Source organism: Scyliorhinus torazame, chromosome 19, assembly GCF_047496885.1.
Source record: "Scyliorhinus torazame isolate Kashiwa2021f chromosome 19, sScyTor2.1, whole genome shotgun sequence".
NCBI classification, from domain to species: Eukaryota; Metazoa; Chordata; class Chondrichthyes; order Carcharhiniformes; family Scyliorhinidae; genus Scyliorhinus; species Scyliorhinus torazame.
The window spans coordinates 75,070,563-75,090,743 of record NC_092725.1 but is presented as its reverse complement, the minus strand read 5'-3'; the positions used below and the strand labels follow the sequence as shown (position 1 = coordinate 75,090,743).

General features: G+C 47.6%; 1 protein-coding gene across 1 annotated transcript; it reads right to left on the bottom strand.

Moving 5' to 3' along the window:
* Positions 1-270: 270 nt before the first annotated feature.
* yars2 (tyrosyl-tRNA synthetase 2, mitochondrial) lies at positions 271-18,317 on the bottom strand. Its single transcript, XM_072484555.1, has 5 exons — positions 17,465-18,317; positions 17,185-17,352; positions 3,731-3,886; positions 2,443-2,613; positions 271-1,358 (listed from the first exon to the last, which is right to left on the bottom strand). The coding sequence occupies exons 1-5, from the start codon at positions 18,259-18,261 to the stop codon at positions 1,202-1,204; spliced, it is 1,449 nt and encodes a 482-aa protein (XP_072340656.1). The 5' UTR covers positions 18,262-18,317; the 3' UTR covers positions 271-1,201.
* Between the last annotated feature and the right edge of the window lie 1,864 nt (positions 18,318-20,181).

The following is a 20,181-nucleotide window of genomic DNA, read 5'->3' as shown; positions in this document are numbered from 1 at the left end:
GATTATCATTTCTGAAGGTTTTCCCACCAAGGTTAACTGGCTGCCCTGTAGTTGATTGCAGTTGCCTTGCCAAAGCACGATAACAAATCCTGGTGGTTTCACATTGAACAGTAGCTCCCATCTGCGCTGCTCATTCCTTTTGGTGGGGCCAACCAAAGTGGATAAGTTATCACAGCTTACTGTACATTTCAATTCATTCGCTCACTTCCCAAATATCAGCCATTGCAGTACATAGAAAATATGGACAAGAAAGGAATCCATATGCGCAAATTAACATTTTCACATTTTTTAATTCATTTCCTATTTTATTGTATGTATACATTATGTACAGATTTATAAAAAGTAGCCTTATGTAGTAATTAGATACCTGATCACAGTGGCCATCTTATGGCCTCACTCACTCAGTGAGTCTGAAAGTCTACACATAGTACAGTAGATGCCAAAAACATCAGCAAACTGTAACTCATTGCTCACCATCCATTCAGAGATGCAATTCTAACCCAATTTCAAAATGTTGTGAAAAGATTTTGATGACCATCAACCCCACGTTGTGATTTACTAAAAGTTATCCTAATTGGGGCTCAGTCTGCATATCAATGCCTCTGTTGCTCACCCACTTCCATTTCTGTGAGGATAGTGATATAATAGAGGCACTTCATTTCTTCACATTTATCAAACTAATATAATTTTTTTTAAAATATAGATTTAGAGTACCCAATTATTTTTTCCAATTAAGGGGCAATTTAGCGTGGCCAATCCACCTATCCTACACATCTTTGGGTTGTGGGAGTGAAACCCACGCAAACACAGGGAGAACGTGCAAACTCCACATGGACAGTGACCCAGGGCTGGGATTCGAACCCGGGTCCTCAGCACCATAGGCAGCAATGCTAACCACTGTTCCACCATGCTGCCCTCCAAACTAATATAATTGGTTGACCAAGTGGAATGGCACAAGAAAGTATACTGTTGATGGAAAGTGATCCATCTAAAATCCTCAACATTTACCCAATATCAAATATTAAAATTACAATTTCAAACATTTGGGCTCTCATGGTCTATTGCTCCAAGTTACTGGACACATGTTCTCCCCATCAAACCTAGCAATAGCATGACTAGATCTCAATGAGACTCCAGATTTCTCCATGCGACTAAATGAAACCTGAACTCCAACAAAATAACATCCATTAAACCTCGCTGACTAACTGAGCCATTTGACTATGTGGTAATTTTTCTTTCCAACTCTAAGCAACGACAGCCCATTTGTCAGAATATGCTGTCCCAAAACGAGGACTTGTTCTGGTTTTGTCACTTGTATGTGATTGATCCAAATTCCACCATCTGTAATCACCTGGTACCTGAGATGGGAAAAGAAAAGAAAATTCTGAATGTAGCTTGTATTTTCTTCAGAATCAGTCCTCAACAACCAATCCACCCCCATTTCAAATGACCACTAATAAAAGAACCGTCAACAAAACAATGACAGATTGATACCCAACAGAGCTATAGAGAAAGATGCCCGGTAACATGTCAGCTATTTTTACTCAAGTAGATACTGTAGTGATAATTGGCACTCGATGAAGGTTATTAGCTTAATCAGGTTTGAATGACACGTCTAGGACCTTGGTTTAAATCCAGCTCCACACCGTTTTAAGGTTTCTGGTGAGCACAGGTCAGTTATAAAAGCAAATTACTGCAGATGCTGGAATCTGAAACCAAAGAGCTAATGTTCTGAGTCCAGTTGACCCTTTGTCAAACCGCAGGTCAGTTATATTGGTTTTGAAAATAGAGATGCAAAATATTGGTGATACCATTTTGCTGGAGGAGAAATATTGCAGTCTTTGCCATACATGGATTTGAAATTACAAATCTGAAATAGCTTTTGCAATGTAAGATTCAGTATAAGCTCAAGAGGTCTACTGTGCACTGCACAACACCATCACGGTGGGAATAAATAAGTCTTCCTACTGGAATAGTGTCTGCAGTTTTGGTCTCTACATTTAAAAAAGGATATACTTCCATTGGAGGTGGTACAGCAGAGATTGACTAAATTGGTACCTGTGATGAGGGGGTTGTACAATGGTGCAAAGCTGAGTAGACAGGGTTTATATTCTCCAGTTATAAAGGATGATGGGCAATCTCATTGAAATCTCCAAAATTCTGAAGGGGTTTGATGGGGTAGATGCTGAGATTGTTCCTATTGTTCGAGGAATCTAAAGCAGGCAGGACAATGGAGTTGAAGCCAACATCAGCCATGATTGTACTGAATGGCAGGGCAGACTCGATGATCTACTCCCACTCCCATCTCTTATGTTAGAAAGAAGAAATTATTAAGTAAAATCATAAAGGATGTTTATACTGATGTCACTGATGAGATTCTTTGCCTCATCCTTACTTCACCAACGGTAAATGCCAACTAGTGAGATTACACAAGGGACATACCCTGTGGGTCCATCTGGAATAGCATTAGCTTTACGACAAAGATCCAGCACTGTTGTGCCTGGCTCAAGCAGATTTTCAGAGAATGGTGCTTCTTTAAACAATACTTGTAGCTCTTCATCTGTCATGGTCTCAAGGGAATCCATACTACTATGATAGAGTGCACTTGTACATCTGAAGAGGAAAGGCAAACAAATTGACAGCAGCAGCAGTAAAACATAGTGCAGCATTTGTTCATGGAGCTGGATGGAGCACAGAAGACACTGACATTTGAAGCTCATAGCTTTCATAAGCCATTGGGCTCATCAAGGGATTATTTTTCCTGTCCTGCTTAATCACCTGACTCAATTAGGCAACCTCAGACATGAAGCTCACGTCCACATATTGAAATCCAGGAGTGGGATTTGAACACACAACTTTTTGATTCGGAGATGAGATTGCTACCAAAGGTCAAATTGACACTTAAAAAGAAAAGAAACATCGAGTGATATTATGACTGGGCTATCTGTGCAAGATATGGGAAGTTGAGTGTTGAATACAGCCAGAATTGAGATGAGTGGCTTATAAACTAGGAATAGAAATCTCTAGTGAACATATGAAGGATCACCAAGAACCCAAACTCAGGACTGTAATGGAAAAGACAGAAAACAGCAGGTTTGTAAAGTGATCCTTGGAAATTGAGGTCCTCACTGAGGTTGTTTATGGGGTGTTCCCTGACCCAGCATCTCCCTTTCTGTTTGTCCTACCAAACCCCTCTGCTGCCCTCCCTCTTTTCCTCCTTTAATACTCTCCTTCAAACCCACCTCTTTGAGCAAACTTTTGGCACTCCTCAGAATCTCGTATAATTAAACACACCCCACACAATTCTCCCCACCAACAGTAAGTAGCTCAAAACGTACCCCTCTTACTTTTGGTCTTGTTTAACATTAAAGTATAAATAAATTAGATAAATGTTATAATTGGATCATGCTGATTTTACTTTGATTTCCCATTGGGGTTAAGGAAGCTGCTGAGAGGAGTGGAATGAGCCACTGCTCGTTGTCTAATGCATCCTGCTTACCTCTTGGTTTATTAAACTCAGTCATTTTTTGGGAGGAAGTTTCCATGGACTGTGGACAGATCAGCTTCTGTAGGACAGACAGTCATTTATATATTTTTTGTATTCCAATGAACCCCATCTAATTGCTTCCCTGCAAGCACAAGTGTCTATATTTCAAGGCGTTAGGAAAAATGCCTCATGGAACTGAATCTCTGGTTCTCGACGTTTGATTCACATGTTCTCAAGACTCACCTTTTGGCAGACTCTAGTCCTTCTTTGCCATGAACCAATTTTGTGGCTTCTGCTGCTAGTCGTTTCTGGGCAATGCGTTTGCCTGGATCTTTTCTGTGGTGGACCATAATACTTTCAATTTCAGGAAGTGGGATAAAGGTGAAAAGTTTCAGATACCTAAAGAAACCAAAACTGCTGTTTGGTGAAATAATTTTTAAAATTTTTAAAAAATAAATATATTTTATTCAAATTTTTTCCGGTCAAACAAAACAATACAAAGGTTTACCTTTTTACAACAATAAAACAATATAAATAACAGTGACCGTTTTAACAAATAAATAAATAATATATAAACTAAATGGCAACTGCCATAACAAAAATAATAACTCCCCAGAGATAAAATCAAACAATCCAATATACATAACCAAGTACAAATATCTATACAAAAACACCCCCGAGGACCTGCCCGAGCCCCCCCCCCGGTTGCTGCTGTTGCCTTCCCATTTCCTTTATCGTTCTGCGAGGTAGTCAATGAACGGTTGCCAACGCCTGGTGAACCCTTGAGCCGAACCCCTTAGTGCGAACTTTATCCTTTCCAGTTTTATAAACCCTGCCATGTCATTTATCCAGGTCTCCACGCCCGGGGGTTTGGCTTCCTTCCACATAAGCAATATCCTTCGCCCGGCTACTAGGGACGCAAAGGCCAAGGCATCAGCCTCTTTCGCCTCCTGCACTCCCGGCTCTTCTGCAACCGCAAATATAGCCAACCCCCAGCCTGGCTCGACCCGGACCCCCACCTTCGAAAGCACCTTTGCCACCCCCACCCAGAACCCCTGCAGTGCCGGGCATGACCAAAACATGTGGGTGTGGTTTGCTGGGCTTCTCGAGCATCTCCCACACCTATCCTCTACCCTGAAAAATTTACTGAGCCTTGCTCCGGTCATATGCGCCCTGTTTGGTGAAATAATTTAACGGATGTATACATTTCATCTGTAAGTGGAAGCTGTCTGTTATATTAGAGCTCCAAGGTGAGGTGTATTTGACACCAAATGTTCAAATTCACAACCTGCACTATATTTCTGGTCACCAAACAAAACTTTGGCCCCGCCCTGGGACCAGGTAGAGGAGACAGGGATAAAAAACAGGGACACTTTTCACCACGTTACACATACATGCCTGGGTTTAACAACAAAAAGGGAAGAAAGGATATGTCCCGTATCGTCTGCCTAGATCATGCAGAGTGTCAACATTTGCTCCCCCAAAAACTCAAGCATCGAGAAGAAAGTCAACAAATAACAGCATTTGGGGAAAGGGCCGGGGGGGGTTCCTCGTTTCCTGATGGCCACTTAAAGCTGAGATAACAATTTACGTTTCAACAAATTATTAAATCATGTAAAACTCATGAAACAAGGACGGGATGTGTCACTGAGGGTTAATTGGTGCCTGGAGATGGAAGACGAATCCTCCAAGTCTGAAGCAGCAAAAAGGAGGGAGGAACTTACAACAATCACGTCCACGAGTGAAAAAGTACTGACAAAAATAATGGGATTAAAGGCTGACAAGTTGCTTGGACCCGAGGTCCTGCATCCTAAAATCTTAAAGGAAGCGGCTGTACAGATAGTGGATACATTGCTTCCAAATCTTCCAAAACGCCCTCGATTTTGGAAAGTCCCAGCAGATTGAAAAAACGTAAATGTAACAACTCTATTCAAGAAACGTGACGGAAAACAGAAAACTATAGGTCAGTTAGTCATTGTGAACATGCTAGAATTCTTTATTGAGGAAGTAATAGCAGGTAAATTAGAACATTATAATAGTCAGACAGAGTCAGCATGGTTATGTGAAAGGGAAATCATGTTTGACAAATGTATTAGAACTCTTTGAGATTGTAACAAGTTGGATGGATAAAGTGAAACTAGATGTGGTTTTATTTGAATTTCCAAAAGGCGTTCAAGAAAGTGTCAGATAAAAGGTTATTCACAATGTAACGTAACATGGTGTTAAGAGTGACATATTAGCATGGACAGATTCCTATACTCAAATTCTCTCGCTATGGAGACCTTCCTTACTGCCTGCTGTTTCTGTGCGCTTACCTTCAGCGACTGATGCACAAGGACACCAAGGTCTCGCTGAGTATCCACCTCTCTCAATTTACACCCATTCAAATAATAATCTGCCTTCCTATTTTTGCTACTAAAGCGGATAACATCAAACTTATCCACATTATACTGCATCTGCCATGCATTTGCCCACTCACTCAACCTGTCCAAATCCCGTTGATGCATTCTCCTCACAGCTCACCCTCCTACCCAACTTTGTATCATCTCAGATTTGGAGATAATATTTAGTTCCCTTGTCCAAATCATTAATATATAATGTGAACAGTTGGGGTCCTAGCACAGATCCCTGCGTTACCCCACTAGTCACTGCCTGCCAATCAGAAAAAGACCCATTCATTTCAACTTTTCGCTTCCTGTCTGCTAACAAGTTTTGTAATCCGTCTCCAGACTCTGCCTGCAACCCAATGCGCTTTAACTTTACATAGTAATCTGCTTTGTGACACCTCACCAAAAACCTTCTGAAAGTCTAAAAAAATACACATCCACCAGTTCTCCCTGGTCAACTCTACTAGTCCAAAGAAATCTAAATTTGTCATGCATGATTACTTTTCGTAAATGTTTACTTTTCGTAAATGTATGCTGACTTTGCCTGATTATATCACTGCTTTCCAAATGCTGTGCTATAAATTCCTTGATAATGGACTCTAGTAACTTCCCTACTACAGACATTAGGCTCACTGGTCTATAGTTTCCGGTTTCCTCTCTCCCTCCCTTTTTGATTAGCGGAGTTTTGATAGCTACGTTCCAATCTGTAGAAACCATTCCAGAGTCCAAAGAATTCTGGAAAATGACCATCAATGGATCTACTATTTCCGGGGTCACTTCCTGAAGTACTCTAGGATGAAGATCATCAGGCCCTGGAGATTTATCCATCTTCAATCCCATTAATTAACCCAAACTATTTCTCTACTAATACTAATTTGCTTCAGCTCCTCACTAAAACTTGTGTTACTTACAACTTCTGGTACATTATGACTTCCGGTTGCGGCGATGAGGAGCTAAGCCGCATGTTTCGGCAGCTCCCGCGACAACGGACTTTCGGGCTCTCTAGACGAGCCCCAACGGAGCTTTTTTGATTTGATCCCATGTTCCCACAGAATTGGACTGTCCTCTTTCGGGGAATCCTGTAATGCAGTATAATGACAAGCTGTAGGCAATTTGAAATCACCTGATGCAGTAAGGTCCCCCCTTATGGTATATGGCCGAGATCAGCGGTGGAGCTGCAGGAAAAGAGGCTCTGGAGCAGCGGCAAAAACGAGGGGGAAAAGGCAAGATGGCGGAGATCGAGCAGCATGGGGGCCGGACCAGCAGGAGTTCCTTAAGCGCTGTGTGGAGGAGCTTAAAAAGGAGGTGCTGGCGCCAATGCTGTTGCCGATCGAATGGCTGAAGGAGACCCAGAGGACCCAGGCGGTGGAGCTTCGTGAGGTGAAAGATAAAATGAATGATAACGAGGACGAGATCCTGGGCCTGGCGGTAAAAATGGAGGCGCACAGGAGGTGGGCCGAGAGAATCGAGGTCCTGGAGAACAGGTCGAGGAGGAAGAACCTCCGGATTCTGGGTCTTCCCGAAGGAGTGGAGGGAGCTGATGCCGTGGCGTATGTGAGTACGATGCTCCATTCGCTGATGGGAGCAGAGGCCCCTCCGACCCCCCTGGAGTTGGAGGGGGCTCACCGGGTCCTGGCGAGGAGACCCAAGGCTGATGAGCCGCCAAGGGCGATAGTGGCAAGGTTCCATCGCTTCGCGGATAAAGAAAGCGTGCTGAGATGGCCAAGAAGGTGCGGAGCAGTAGATGGGAGAATGCGGTGGTCCGAGTGTACCAGGATTGGAGCGCAGAAGTGGCAAGGAGGAGAGCTGGCTTTAACCAGGCCAAGGCGGTGCTGCATAAAAAAAAGTCAGGTTCGGCATGCTGCAGCCTGCGCGACTGTGGGTCACTTATCAGGACCGACACCATTAATCTGAAACGCCAGAAGAGGCTTGGACCTTTATTCAGATGGAAAAACTGGACTCGAACTGAGGGGATGTGGTTTGGGGGGGGGGGGGGGGGGGGGGGGGGGGGGGGGGGGGCAGGCAGCTGACTTCTGCTGACCCACGGAAGCAATATGGGGGGAGCAAAAGAGCTAGATGTGGATCTAGCAGGGGGATTTCAGGGTTGCTGCTGCACTGTCCGAGGGGGAACTGAAAATGGAAGAGGTAGTTGGGACGGGGGTTCCCCGCCTGGGGAACTTGAGGGTGCGGGAGGCGCGGGCACAGGACTGGCCTAAGATAGGAGATTGCTAGTCGGCGAGGGGGGGTAACCTCCCAATCCGGCTGATCACGTGGAATGTGAGAGGCCTAAATGAGCCGGTTAAGAGGGCCCGAGTGTTCGCGCACCTAAAGGGACTGAAGGCAGACGTGGTCATGCTTCAGGAGACACATCTGAAGGTGGCGGATCAGGTCAGGTTAAGGAAGGGATGGGTAGGACAGGTGTTCTATTCGGGGCTGGATGCGAAGAATAGAGGGGTGGCAATACTGGTGGGAAAGCGGATGTCGTTTGAGGCCAAGAACATAGTGGCGGACAAGGGAGGCCGATACGTGATGGTGAGTGGTAGGTTGCAGGGGACGGAGGTGGTACTGGTGAATGTATATGCCCCAAACTGGGACGATGCTGGATTCATGAAACGGATGTTGGGGCGTATTCCAGACCTGGAGGCAGGGAGCTTGATAATGGGTGGGGATTTTAACACGGTGCTGGACCCAGCATTAGTTCGCTCCGGATCTAGGACGGGGAAGAGGCCTGCTGCGGCCAAGGTGCTTAGGGGGTTTATGGACCAGATGGGAGGTAAGTCAACCTTTAAAAGCACTTCTCTTTGCAGGGGCAGGCCAGTCGATTTCGGCGGCGTGAGAGCAGCTGGTGAGTGGTGAGTCAGTTTCAGCAGGAGCTGAGACTTTTTCTCTTTTCTTTAAATTAGTTTTTTAGGCGGGATCAGGAAGTCGACCCGCGGACGTCTGGGAAGACCCTCACCAATAAATTCTGGTGGAGAGGAAACCCGAGACACTACACGTGTAGTGTCTCCCACCCGCCCTCCTCCTCTAACCTAATAATAAAACCCATTGGTCTGAGGTAAGTACCATATTTTTATTATATTATTATTATTTTTTATAAAAATTTAATTTAGTTGTTAGCTAGATCTTGGTAGAAAGTTAGAGGAATGGCAGGGAAGGGAGTACAATGTTCCTCCTGCAGGATGTTTGAGGTGAGGGATGCAGTTAGTGTCCCTGCTGATTTTACCTGCAGGAAGTGCTGCCATCTCCAGCTCCTCCAAGACCGAGTTAGGGAACTGGAGCTGGAGTTGGAAGAACTTCGGATCATTCGGGAGGCAGAAGGGGTCATAGATAGCAGCTTCAGGGAATTAGTTACACCAAAGATTGGAGATAGGTGGGTAACTGTAAGAGGGACTGGGAAAAAACAGTCAGTGCAGGGATCCCCTGCGGTCGTTCCCCTGAGAAACAAGTATACCGCTTTGGATACTTGTGGGGGGGACGACTTACCAGGGGTAAGCCATGGGGTACGGGCCTCTGGCACGGAGTCTGTCCCTGTTGCTCAGAAGGGAAGGGGGGAGAGGAGCAGAGCATTAGTAATTGGGGACTCTATAGTCAGGGGCACAGATAGGAGATTTTGTGGGAGCGTGAGAGACTCACGTTTGGTATGTTGCCTCCCAGGTGCAAGGGTACGTGATATCTCGGATCGTGTTTTCCGGGTCCTTAGGGGGGAGGGGGAGCAGCCCCAAGTCGTGGTCCACATTGGCACCAACGACATAGGTAGGAAAGGGGACAAGGATGTCAGGCAGGCTTTCAGGGAGCTAGGATGGAAGCTCAGAACTAGAACAGAGTTGTTATCTCTGGGTTGTTGCCCGTGCCACGTGATAGTGAGATGAGGAATAGGGAGAGAGAGCATTTAAACACGTGGCTACAGGGATGGTGCAGGCGGGAGGGTTTCAGATTTTTGGATAACTGGGGCTCTTTCTGGGGAAGGTGGGACCTCTACAGACAGGATGGTCTACATCTGAACCTGAGGGGCACAAATATCCTGGGGGGGAGATTTGTTAGTGCTCTTTGGGGGGGTTTAAACTAATGCAGCAGGGGCATGGAAACCTGGATTGTAGTTTTAGGGTAAGGGAGAATGAGAGTATAGAGGTCAGGAGCACAGATTTGACGTCGCAGGAGGGGGCCAGCGTTCAGGTAGGTGGTTTGAAGTGTGTCTACTTCAATGCCAGGAGTATACGAAACAAGGTAGGGGAACTGGCAGCGTGGGTTGGTACCTGGGACTTCGATGTTGTGGCCATTTCGGAGACATGGATAGAGCAGGGACAGGAATGGATGTTGCAGGTTCCGGGGTTTAGGTGTTTTAGTAAGCTCAGAGAAGGAGGCAAAAGAGGGGGAGGTGTGGCGCTGCTAGTCAAGAGCAGTATTACGGTGGCGGAGAGGATGCTAGATGGGGACTCTTCTTCCGAGGTAGTATTGGCTGAAGTTAGAAACAGGAAAGGAGAGGTCACCCTGTTGGGAGTTTTTTATAGGCCTCCTAATAGTTCTAGGGATGTAGAGGAAAGGATGGCGAAGATGATTCTGGATATGAGCGAAAGTAACAGGGTAGTTATTATGGGAGACTTTAACTTTCCAAATATTGACTGGAAAAGATATAGTTCGAGTACAATAGATGGGTCGTTTTTTGTACAGTGTGTGCAGGAGGGTTTCCTGAAACAATATGTTGACAGGCCAACAAGAGGCGAGGCCACGTTGGATTTGGTTTTGGGTAATGAACCAGGCCAGGTGTTGGATTTGGAGGTAGGAGAGCACTTTGGGGACAGTGACCACAATTCGGTGACGTTTACGTTAATGATGGAAAGGGATAAGTATACACCGCAGGGCAAGAGTTATAGCTGGGGGAAGGGCAATTATGATGCCATTAGACGTGACTTGGGGGGGATAAGGTGGAGAAGTAGGCTGCAAGTGTTGGGCACACTGGATAAGTGGGGCTTGTTCAAGGATCAGCTACTGCGTGTTCTTGATAAGTATGTACCGGTCAGACAGGGAGGAAGGCGTCGAGCGAGGGAACCGTGGTTTACCAGGGAAGTGGAATCTCTTGTTAAGAGGAAGAAGGAGGCCTATGTGAAGATGAAGTGTGAAGTTTCGGTTGGGGCGATGGATAGTTACAAGGTAGCGAGGAAGGATCTAAAGAGAGAGCTAAGACGAGCAAGGAGGGGACATGAGAAGTATTTGGCAGGAAGGATCAAGGAAAACCCAAAAGCTTTCTATAGGTATGTCAGGAATAAGCGAATGACTAGGGAAAGAGTAGGACCAGTCAAGGACAGGGATGGGAAATTGTGTGTGGAGTCTGAAGAGATAGGCGAGATACTAAATGAATATTTTTCGTCAGTATTCACTCAGGAAAAAGATAATGTTGTGGAGGAGAATGCTGAGCCCCAGGCTAATAGAATAGATGGCATTGAGGTACGTAGGGAAGAGGTGTTGGCAATTCTGGACAGGCTGAAAATAGATAAGTCCCCGGGACCTGATGGGATTTATCCTAGGATTCTATGGGAGGCCAGGGAAGAGATTGCTGGACCTTTGGCTTTGATTTTTATGTCATCATTGGCTACAGGAATAGTGCCAGAGGACTGGAGGACAGCAAATGTGGTCCCTTTGTTCAAAAAGGGGAGCAGAGACAACCCCGGCAACTATAGACCGGTGAGCCTCACGTCTGTAGTGGGTAAAGTCTTGGAGGGGATTATAAGGGACAAGATTTATAATCATCTAGATAGGAATGATATGATCAGGGATAGTCAGCATGGCTTTGTGAAGGGTAGGTCATGCCTCACAAACCTTATTGAGTTCTTTGAGAAGGTGACTGAACAGGTAGACGAGGGTAGAGCAGTTGATGTGGTGTATATGGATTTCAGCAAAGCGTTTGATAAGGTTCCCCACGGTAGGCTATTGCAAAAAATACGGAGGCTGGGGATTAAGGGTGATTTAGAGATGTGGATCAGAAATTGGCTAGCTGAAAGAAGACAGAGGGTGGTGGTTGATGGGAAATGTTCAGAATGGAGTACAGTCACAAGTGGAGTACCACAAGGATCTGTTCTGGGGCCGTTGCTGTTTGTCATTTTTATCAATGACCTAGAGGAAGGCACAGAAGGGTGGGTGAGTAAATTTGCAGATGATACTAAAGTCGGTGGTGTTGTCGATAGTGTGGAAGGATGTAGCAGGTTACAGAGGGATATAGATAAGCTGCAGAGCTGGGCTGAGAGGTGGCAAATGGAGTTTAATGTAGAGAAGTGTGAGGTGATTCACTTTGGAAGGAATAACAGGAATGCGGAATATTTGGCTAATGGTAAAGTTCTTGAAAGTGTGGCTGAGCAGAGGGATCTAGGTGTCCATGTACATAGATCCCTGAAAGTTGCCACCCAGGTTGATAGGGTTGTGAAGAAGGCCTATGGAGTGTTGGCCTTTATTGGTAGAGGGATTGAGTTCCGGAGTCGGGAGGTCATGTTGCAGCTGTACAGAACTCTGGTCCGGCCGCATTTGGAGTATTGCGTACAGTTCTGGTCACCGCATTATAGGAAGGACGTGGAGGCTTTGGAGCGGGTGCAGAGGAGATTTACCAGGATGTTGCCTGGTATGGAGGGAAAATCTTATGAGGAAAGGCTGACGGACTTGAGGTTGTTTTCGTTGGAGAGAAGAAGGTTAAGAGGAGACTTAATAGAGGCATACAAAATGATCAGGGGGTTGGATAGGGTGGACAGTGAGAGCCTTCTCCCGCGGATGGATATGGCTGGCACGAGGGGACATAACTTTAAACTGAGGGGTAATAGATATAGGACAGAGGTCAGAGGTAGGTTCTTTACGCAAAGAGTAGTGAGGCCGTGGAATGCCCTACCTGCTACAGTAGTGAACTCGCCAACATTGAGGGCATTTAAAAGTTTATTGGATAAACATATGGATGATAATGGCATAGTGTAGGTTAGATGGCTTTTGTTTCGGTGCAACATCGTGGGCCGAAGGGCCTGTACTGCGCTGTATTGTTCTATGTTCTATGTTCTATGGGGGGGCGTAGATCCGTAGAGATTTGCCAGGCCTTTGGCCAGAGAATTTTCTTTTTTCTCCCATGTACATAAGGCCTACTCCCGGATAGATTTTTTTGTTCTGGGCAGGGCACTGATCTCGAAAGTGGAGGGAACGGAGTACTCGGCCATAGCCATTTCAGACCATGCCCCGCATTGGGTGGAGCTAGAGCTGGATGGGGAGAGGGACCAACGCCCATTGTGGAGGTTGGATGTGGGACTGCTGGCAGACGAGGAAGTGTGCGGGAGGGTGCGGGGGTGTATCGAAAGGTATCTGGAGGCCAACAACAGAGGGGAGGTGCAGGTGGGAGTAGTATGGGAGGCGCTGAAGGCGGTGGTCAGGGGAGAGTTAATCTCCATCAGGGCGCATAGGGCGAAGAGAGAGGGCAGGGAAAGGGAGAGGTTAGTGGGGGAGATTTTAAGGGTGGACCGGAGCTATGCAGAGGCTCCTGATGAGGGACTACTCAGGGAGAGACGAAGACTCCAGACGGAGTTTGACCTGTTGACCACAGGGAAGGCAGAGGCACAGTGGAGGAACGCACAGGGGGAGATATTTGATTATGGGGAGAAGGCGAGTCGGATGCTGGCACATCAGCTCCGTAAGAGGATGGCAGCGAGGGAAATAGGCGGAGTCAAAGATGGCAGGGGAACTACGGTGCAGAGTGCGGGGAAAGTGAATGAGGCTTTTAAGGCCTTTTACGAGGAGCTGTATAGGTCCCAGCCCCCAGGGGGAAAAGAGGGGATGTGACGATTCTTGGACCAATTGAGGTTACCAAGGGTGGAGGAACAGGAGGTGGCTGGTTTGGGGGCGCCAATTGGGGTGGAGGAGCTGGTTAAAGGACTGGGGAGCATGCAGGCAGGGAAGGCCCCGGGGCCGAATGGGTTCCCGGTGGAGTTTTATAGGAAGTAGGTAGACCTTTTAGCCCCGTTGCTGGTAAGGACCTTCAATGAAGCAAGGGAGGGGGGGGACCCTGCTCCCGACAATGTCGGAGGCGACGATCTCTTTGATCTTGAAGCGGGAGAAGGACCCACTGCAATGTGGGTCGTATAGGCCGATCTCGCTCCTTAACGTAGATGCTAAGTTGCTGCAAAAATGTTGGCCACGAGGATTGAGGACTGTGTCCCGGGGGTGATTCACGAGGACCAGACGGGATTCGTAAAGGGTAGGCAGTTAAATACTAATGTGCGAAGGCTTCTAAATGTGATACTGATGCCATCGGTGGAGGGAGAAGCGGAGATAGTGACAGCCATGGACGCGGAGAAGGCCTTTGATTGGGTAGAGTGGGAGTATCTCTGGGAAGTGTTGAGGAGGGTTGAGTTCGGGGGAGGGTTTATTTGTTGGGTTAGGCTCCTGTATAAAGCCCCGGTGGCGAGTGTGGTCACGAACCGGCGGAGGTCGGAGTATTTCCGGTTGTATTGAGGAACGAGACAGGGGTGCCCCCTGTCCCCTCTGCTGTTTGCAATAGCAATTGAACCTTTGGCCATGGCGTTAAGGGAGTTGGGGAAATGGAAGGGGGTGGTTCGAGGGGGAGAGGAACATCGAGTGTCGCTGTACGCAGAAGACCTGTTGCTGTAGTGGCGGATCCAGTGGAGGGGATGGTTGAGGTAATGCAGATCCTACGGGAGTTTGGAGACTTTCGGGCAATAAGCTATAAGCTCAATGTGGGAAAGAGCGAGCTCTTTGTGATCCTAGCGGGGGAGCAGGGAAGAGGGATAGACGATCTACCGTTGAGGAGGGCGGAATGGAGCTTTCGATACTTGGGGATTCAGGTAGCTAGGAGCTGGGGGGCACTGCACAAACTTAATTTGACGCGGCTGGTGGAACATATGGAGGAGGATTTTAAAAGGTGGGACATGCTGCCACTCTCGCTGGCGGGTAGGGTATAGTCGGTTAAAATGGTGGTCCTGCCGAGTTTCTTTTTGTATTCCAATGCCTCCCAATTGTGATTACTAAGGCCTTCTTTAAGAGGGTAAGCAGGAGCATTATGGGATTTGTGTGGGCGAGCAAGACCCCGAGGGTAAGGAGGGGGTTCCTGGAGCGTAGCAGAGATAGAGGAGGGTTGGCGTTGCCGAATTTGGGTGGTTACTATTGGGCAGCCAACGTGGCAATGATCCGTAAGTGGGTGATGGAAGGAGAGGGGGCAGCGTGAAAGAGGCTGGAGATGGCGTCCTGCAAAGGAACGAGCCTGGGGGCGCTGGTAATGGCACCGCTGCCGCTCTCGCCGACAAGGTACACCTCGAGCCCGGTGGTGGCGACAACGCTAAAGATCTGGGGGCAGTGGAGACGGCACAGGGGTGCGACGGGAGCCTCGGTATGGTCTCCGATTAGAGACAACCGTTGGTTTGCCCCAGGAAGGATGGACGGGGGGTTTCAGAGCTGGCATCGGGCAGGGATTAGAAGAATGGGGGACCTGTTCATTGACGGGACGTTTGCGAGCTTAGGGGCACTGGAGGAGAAGTTTGGGCTACTCCTGGGAAACGCTTTCAGGTACATGCAAGTGAGGGCGTTTGTGAGGCGGCAGGTGAGGGAATTTCCGCTACTCCCGGCACAGGGGATTCAAGATAGGGTGATTTCGGGCGTATGGGTCGGAGAGGGCAAGGTGTCGGCGATATACCAGGAGATGAAAGAAGAGGGGGAGGCTTTGGTAGAGGAGCTGAAGGGTAAATGGGAAGAGGAGTTGGGGGAGGAGATTGAGGAGGGGCTATGGGCTGATGCCCTAAGTAGGGTTAATTCCTCTTCCTCGTGTGCCAGGCTTAGCCTGATACAATTTAAGGTGGTTCATAGAGCGCATATGACGGGGGTGAGGCTGAGTAGGTTCTTTGGGGTGGAGGACAGATGTGAGAGGTGCTCAGGAAGTCCGGCGAACCATGTCCATATGTTTTGGTCATGCCCGGCACTGGAGGGGAGTTGTGGGAACAGTATCTAAGGTGGTGAAAGTCCGGGTCAAGCCAAGCTGGGGGCTAGCGCTATTTGGAGTTGTGGACGAGCCGGGAGTGCAGGAGGCGAAAGAGGCCGGCATACTGGCCTTTGCGTCCCTAGTAGCCCGGCAAAGGATCTTGCTAATGTGGAAGGAGGCGAAGCCCCCCAGCGTGGAGGCATGGATAAACGATATGGCAGGGTTTATCAAGTTGGAGAGGATAAAGTTTGCCTTGAGAGGGTCGGTGCAGGGGTTCTACAGGCGGTGGCAACCGTTCCTAGACCATCTCGCGGAGTGTTAGATGATGGTCGGACAGCAGCAGCAACCCAGAGGGGACATTGTTCGTGGTGGGGGAGGGAGGGGGAAGGGGGGTTTCTCTGGGGGGCATTTGAGCAAGAAAATACATGAACGATCCGGAAACTGACATGTACAGGCAGAATCCTATGTACAACGTTCTGTATCTTATTGACTTGCCATGTTCATGTCTTGCCACACGAGCTTTCTTTCTTTTTTTTGTTACGGGGGGGGGGGGGGGGGGGGTTGTTTATATGGTGGAAAATATTGTTGAAAAATTCTTAATAAAAACTTTTTTTTAAAAAAACTTCTGGTACATTATTCATGTATTTCTTTGTGAAGACAGAAACAATGTCCAAATTTAGTTCCTCAGCCATTTCTTTGTTCCCCATTATGAATTCCCATTTCTGATTCCAAGCGGCATACATTTGTTTTAACAATCTTTGTCTCTTTACCTTCCTATCGAAACTTTACAGTCAGTTTATGTTCCCCACTAGCTTACTTTCGTATTTATTTTCCCCTTCTTAAATCAAGCCCTTGGTCCACCTTTTCTGAATTTTGAACTGTTCCTAGTCCCAGGTCTATTGCTTTTTCTTGCTAATTTGAATGCCTCTTCTTTGAATCTAATACTACCTCTAATTTTCCTTGTAAGCCATGGTTTGGCCACAGCTCCCTTTCTACTCTTGCTCCAAACAGGAATAAACAACTTTTGGAGTTCACCTGCCATTGCCTGTCCACTGTCCTTCCTTTCAGTAATGTTTCCCAATCCATCAATGCCAACTCATGTCTCATAGCAACAGTTACCATTATTGAGATTCAGGACCCTGATCTCAGAACCAACCACCTCACTATCCAACTTGATTTAACGGTCACTCATCCCCAAGGGTTCTCTCACAACTATATTGGCATCCAATCCTTTCCCACTGTATAACACCCAGTCCAAGAGGACCTCTAAACAGTCTTGCATTAATAAATTGTATTGTGTGTTACATCAGATCATGTGAACACAGGAAGTAAAAACATTCTGAAAAGTATAAAGAACTTGCCTTTCTATATTTGAATCAGGTTGCCTGACAAAGTACTGGTACAGTTCAAAGGGTGATGTCTTGTTTCTGTTCAACCATATTGCATTTCCTGCAGATTTTCCCAGTTTATCTCCTGACGAACTGGTCACTAGTGGTACCAAGATGCCATAAACGTTCTGCCCAGTCACCCTACAGAATAATTAAATGCACATCACTCAAAAAAATGCAAAAAAAATGGCCAAATCACAAATGCAAGAAATGTAGATACGTGAAGAGTATACTCAAAGCAGATGTGCTTTACTTGTGTATAAATTCGTATCCAGACATCATGTTCCCCAGTTGATCTGTCCCTCCCAGTTGGATTCTGCAGTCGTGGTGTTGATTTAAATAATAGAAATCGTACGCCTGAAACATCTGGTAAGTGAACTCAGTCAAACTCATGCCCTCTGCACTCTTGAGTCGGGACTGTACACTGTGTCTGCTCAGCATGGTGCCCATGCGGAAATGCCTGCCCACAGTGTCCAGGAAACCCACCACCTCCTTATCCTGATACCAGGACCAGTTATTGAGGATGCTGACCGGCCCCAAGTTAGCGGCCTCGGCATCGCTGCAGAAGCAGGCCCGGTGGTTCTGGAACACGCTGAGGATCGCCTCCTGGATACCGCGGGCGTTCTCCTGCACTGTGCCCGCACTCACGGCCCCCCGCTCGCTGCTTCGGCCGCTTGGGTCGCCCAGTCGAGCCGTGGCTTCGCCCAGCAGCACCAGGACGCGGTGACCCGATCGCTGGAAGTGCAGCAACCCGATCAGGGCGAGCAGGTTGCCGACGTGCAGGCTGTCGGCGGTCGGGTCAAAGCCGCAGTACAAGGTCTGGGGCCCGGATTCCAGCAACTGGTGCAGGACTCCGGCCTCCGGGAAGATGTCTTTGAAGATGCCTCGCTGGTGAAGCTGCAGCACATTCCTGCCGCTCTTACAGCGGTTCCGGACTCGGAGCGCAGCCGTTCCTGGGGCCGAGAGAAAGGATCCCGGTGTCCAGAATAAAGTCAGGAGCTGCCGGCTCCGCACCATGGGCGCCGCCATTTTAGCGGCATCCAGGAGCATTGTGGGAAGGTTTGACGGAAGCCCGGATGTAGATCAATGCTCCTGAGCAGAACAGAGCTGAATTCTCCTCTTCACCAGAATAACTTCATTCACCTGCTGCTGTGCCAGAGCTGACTGTGCCCCCTCCCCTCCCCTCCCCACCAGAGTAACTTCATTCACCTGCTGCTGTGTCACAGCTGACAATCCTCCCCTTCACCAGAATAACTTTTGTCCTGTTATTTACCCTGGGGTAACAGGGACTGCAACTGGATGCAGTTGGACTGTAAAGCATACATCAAACTTGGACGTTGGTTCAATATGATTTATTGAACTTCTGTAACAATGCACACAGCTGGCTGTGGGTTGACTACTACTCTAAGCGTACTAACTCCAACTAACTAGACCAGACTAGCTCTGATCCATGTGTAGAAGGTGCTGACTGAGATATTGAGATATATACACACACCCTGACTGTCACCAGTGGAAAGAGGCAGAGTGCTGATGCCTTGTGTGTTTTATAGTGGGAAACCACCCTCTAGTGTTCTGTCTGGTGATTGGTTGTGTTCTGTCCTGTGTGTTGATTGGCTAACCTGGGTGTCTGTCACTGCCTATCTTTACCTCAGCCTGTCTTTACCTCATGATGTGCATGGTGCATATTATGACAACTTTGTTCACCTGCTGCTGCGTAAAGTTAACTTGAAATCACTTCAGTTTCTTCAAATAAAATAAAATGGGTTGACTTTGGACTTTAATGGTTCCAAAAAGTAAACCAGACATCCAGCTATGTTCATTATTGTTAGTGTTGTTTGTGTTTTATCATAGAATGTACAGTGCAGAAGGAGGCCATTCGGCCCATCAAGTCTGCACCAGCTCTTGGAAAGAGCACCCTACCAAGGTCAACACCTCCACCCTATCCCCACAACCCAGTAACCCCGCCCAACACCAAGGGCAATTTTGGACACTAAGGGCAATTTATCATGGCCAATCCACCTAACCTGCACATCTTTGGACTGTGGGAGGAAACCGGAGCACCCGGAGGAAACCCACGCACACACGGGGAGGATGTGCAGACTCCGTACAGGCGGTGACCCAAGCCGGAATCGAACCTGGGACCCTGGAGCTGTTAAGCAATTGTGTTATCCACAATGCTACCGTGCTGCCATGACTTCAAGGATTGCACTAAATCATTTCTGCTCTTCTAAATATGGTTTCAATTTCAGTGATTAAAAAGAGTTTAGCAAGAGAGGAGCTGAAATGTATAACAGCAGATCGTCCGTGTAAAGTAACACCTTATGCTCCTTACACCCACCCCATACCCCTTCACTCACCTGACAATCTAATCCTGATGGCCAATGGCTCCATCGCCAGTGCAAACAACGGGGGCGCGAGACAGCAGTCTCACCCAGGGGATAAATATTGGCCCAAACCCAAAGCGCTCAAAATCTCAAAGAAATACTTCTACTCCACCTGATGAAATGCCTTCTCATTCATGGAGATAATTACCTCCGGTACCTTCCCCAAGGAGGGCGACAGGACCACATTTGAAAGTCTGCTTATGTTGATCAACAACTGTCGGCCCATGCCAAACGCTGTCTGCTCCTCAGTGATCACCTGTGGCAAACACTCCTTCAGATGTGTCGGCAGGATCTTAACTAATACTTTTGAGGCAGCATTCAACATTGAGATAGGTCTGTGAGACCCACATTCCACAGGATCCTAGTCCTTCGGGATCAAAGAGATTGATGCCGGTGCCAATGCGACTGGCAGCACCCCCGAGACAGAGACTCATTAAACACCCCCAATAAGTGTGGTGCCAACAAGGCCGCAAACTGTAGAATTCCACCTGGGAGCCATCCGGCCCCGGTGTCTTCCCCGACTGCATAGAACCAATACAGTCCATAATGTCGTCCCACCCTACCAGTGCCTCCAATCACTCCCTCC

Bases quoted from the DNA above. Each gene is read 5' to 3' on its own strand.
- yars2 (XM_072484555.1), bottom strand. From the start codon at position 18,261: ATGCTCCTGGATGCCGCTAAAATGGCGGCGCCCATGGTGCGGAGCCGG. The intron at 17,353-17,464 runs GTAAAGCACATC...ATTATTCTGTAG, and splicing joins GGATACGAATTTATACACAA to GGTGACTGGGCAGAACGTTT. The intron at 1,359-2,442 runs GTATGTCCCTTG...TTCCCATCTCAG, and splicing joins ATTCCAGATGGACCCACAGG to GTACCAGGTGATTACAGATG.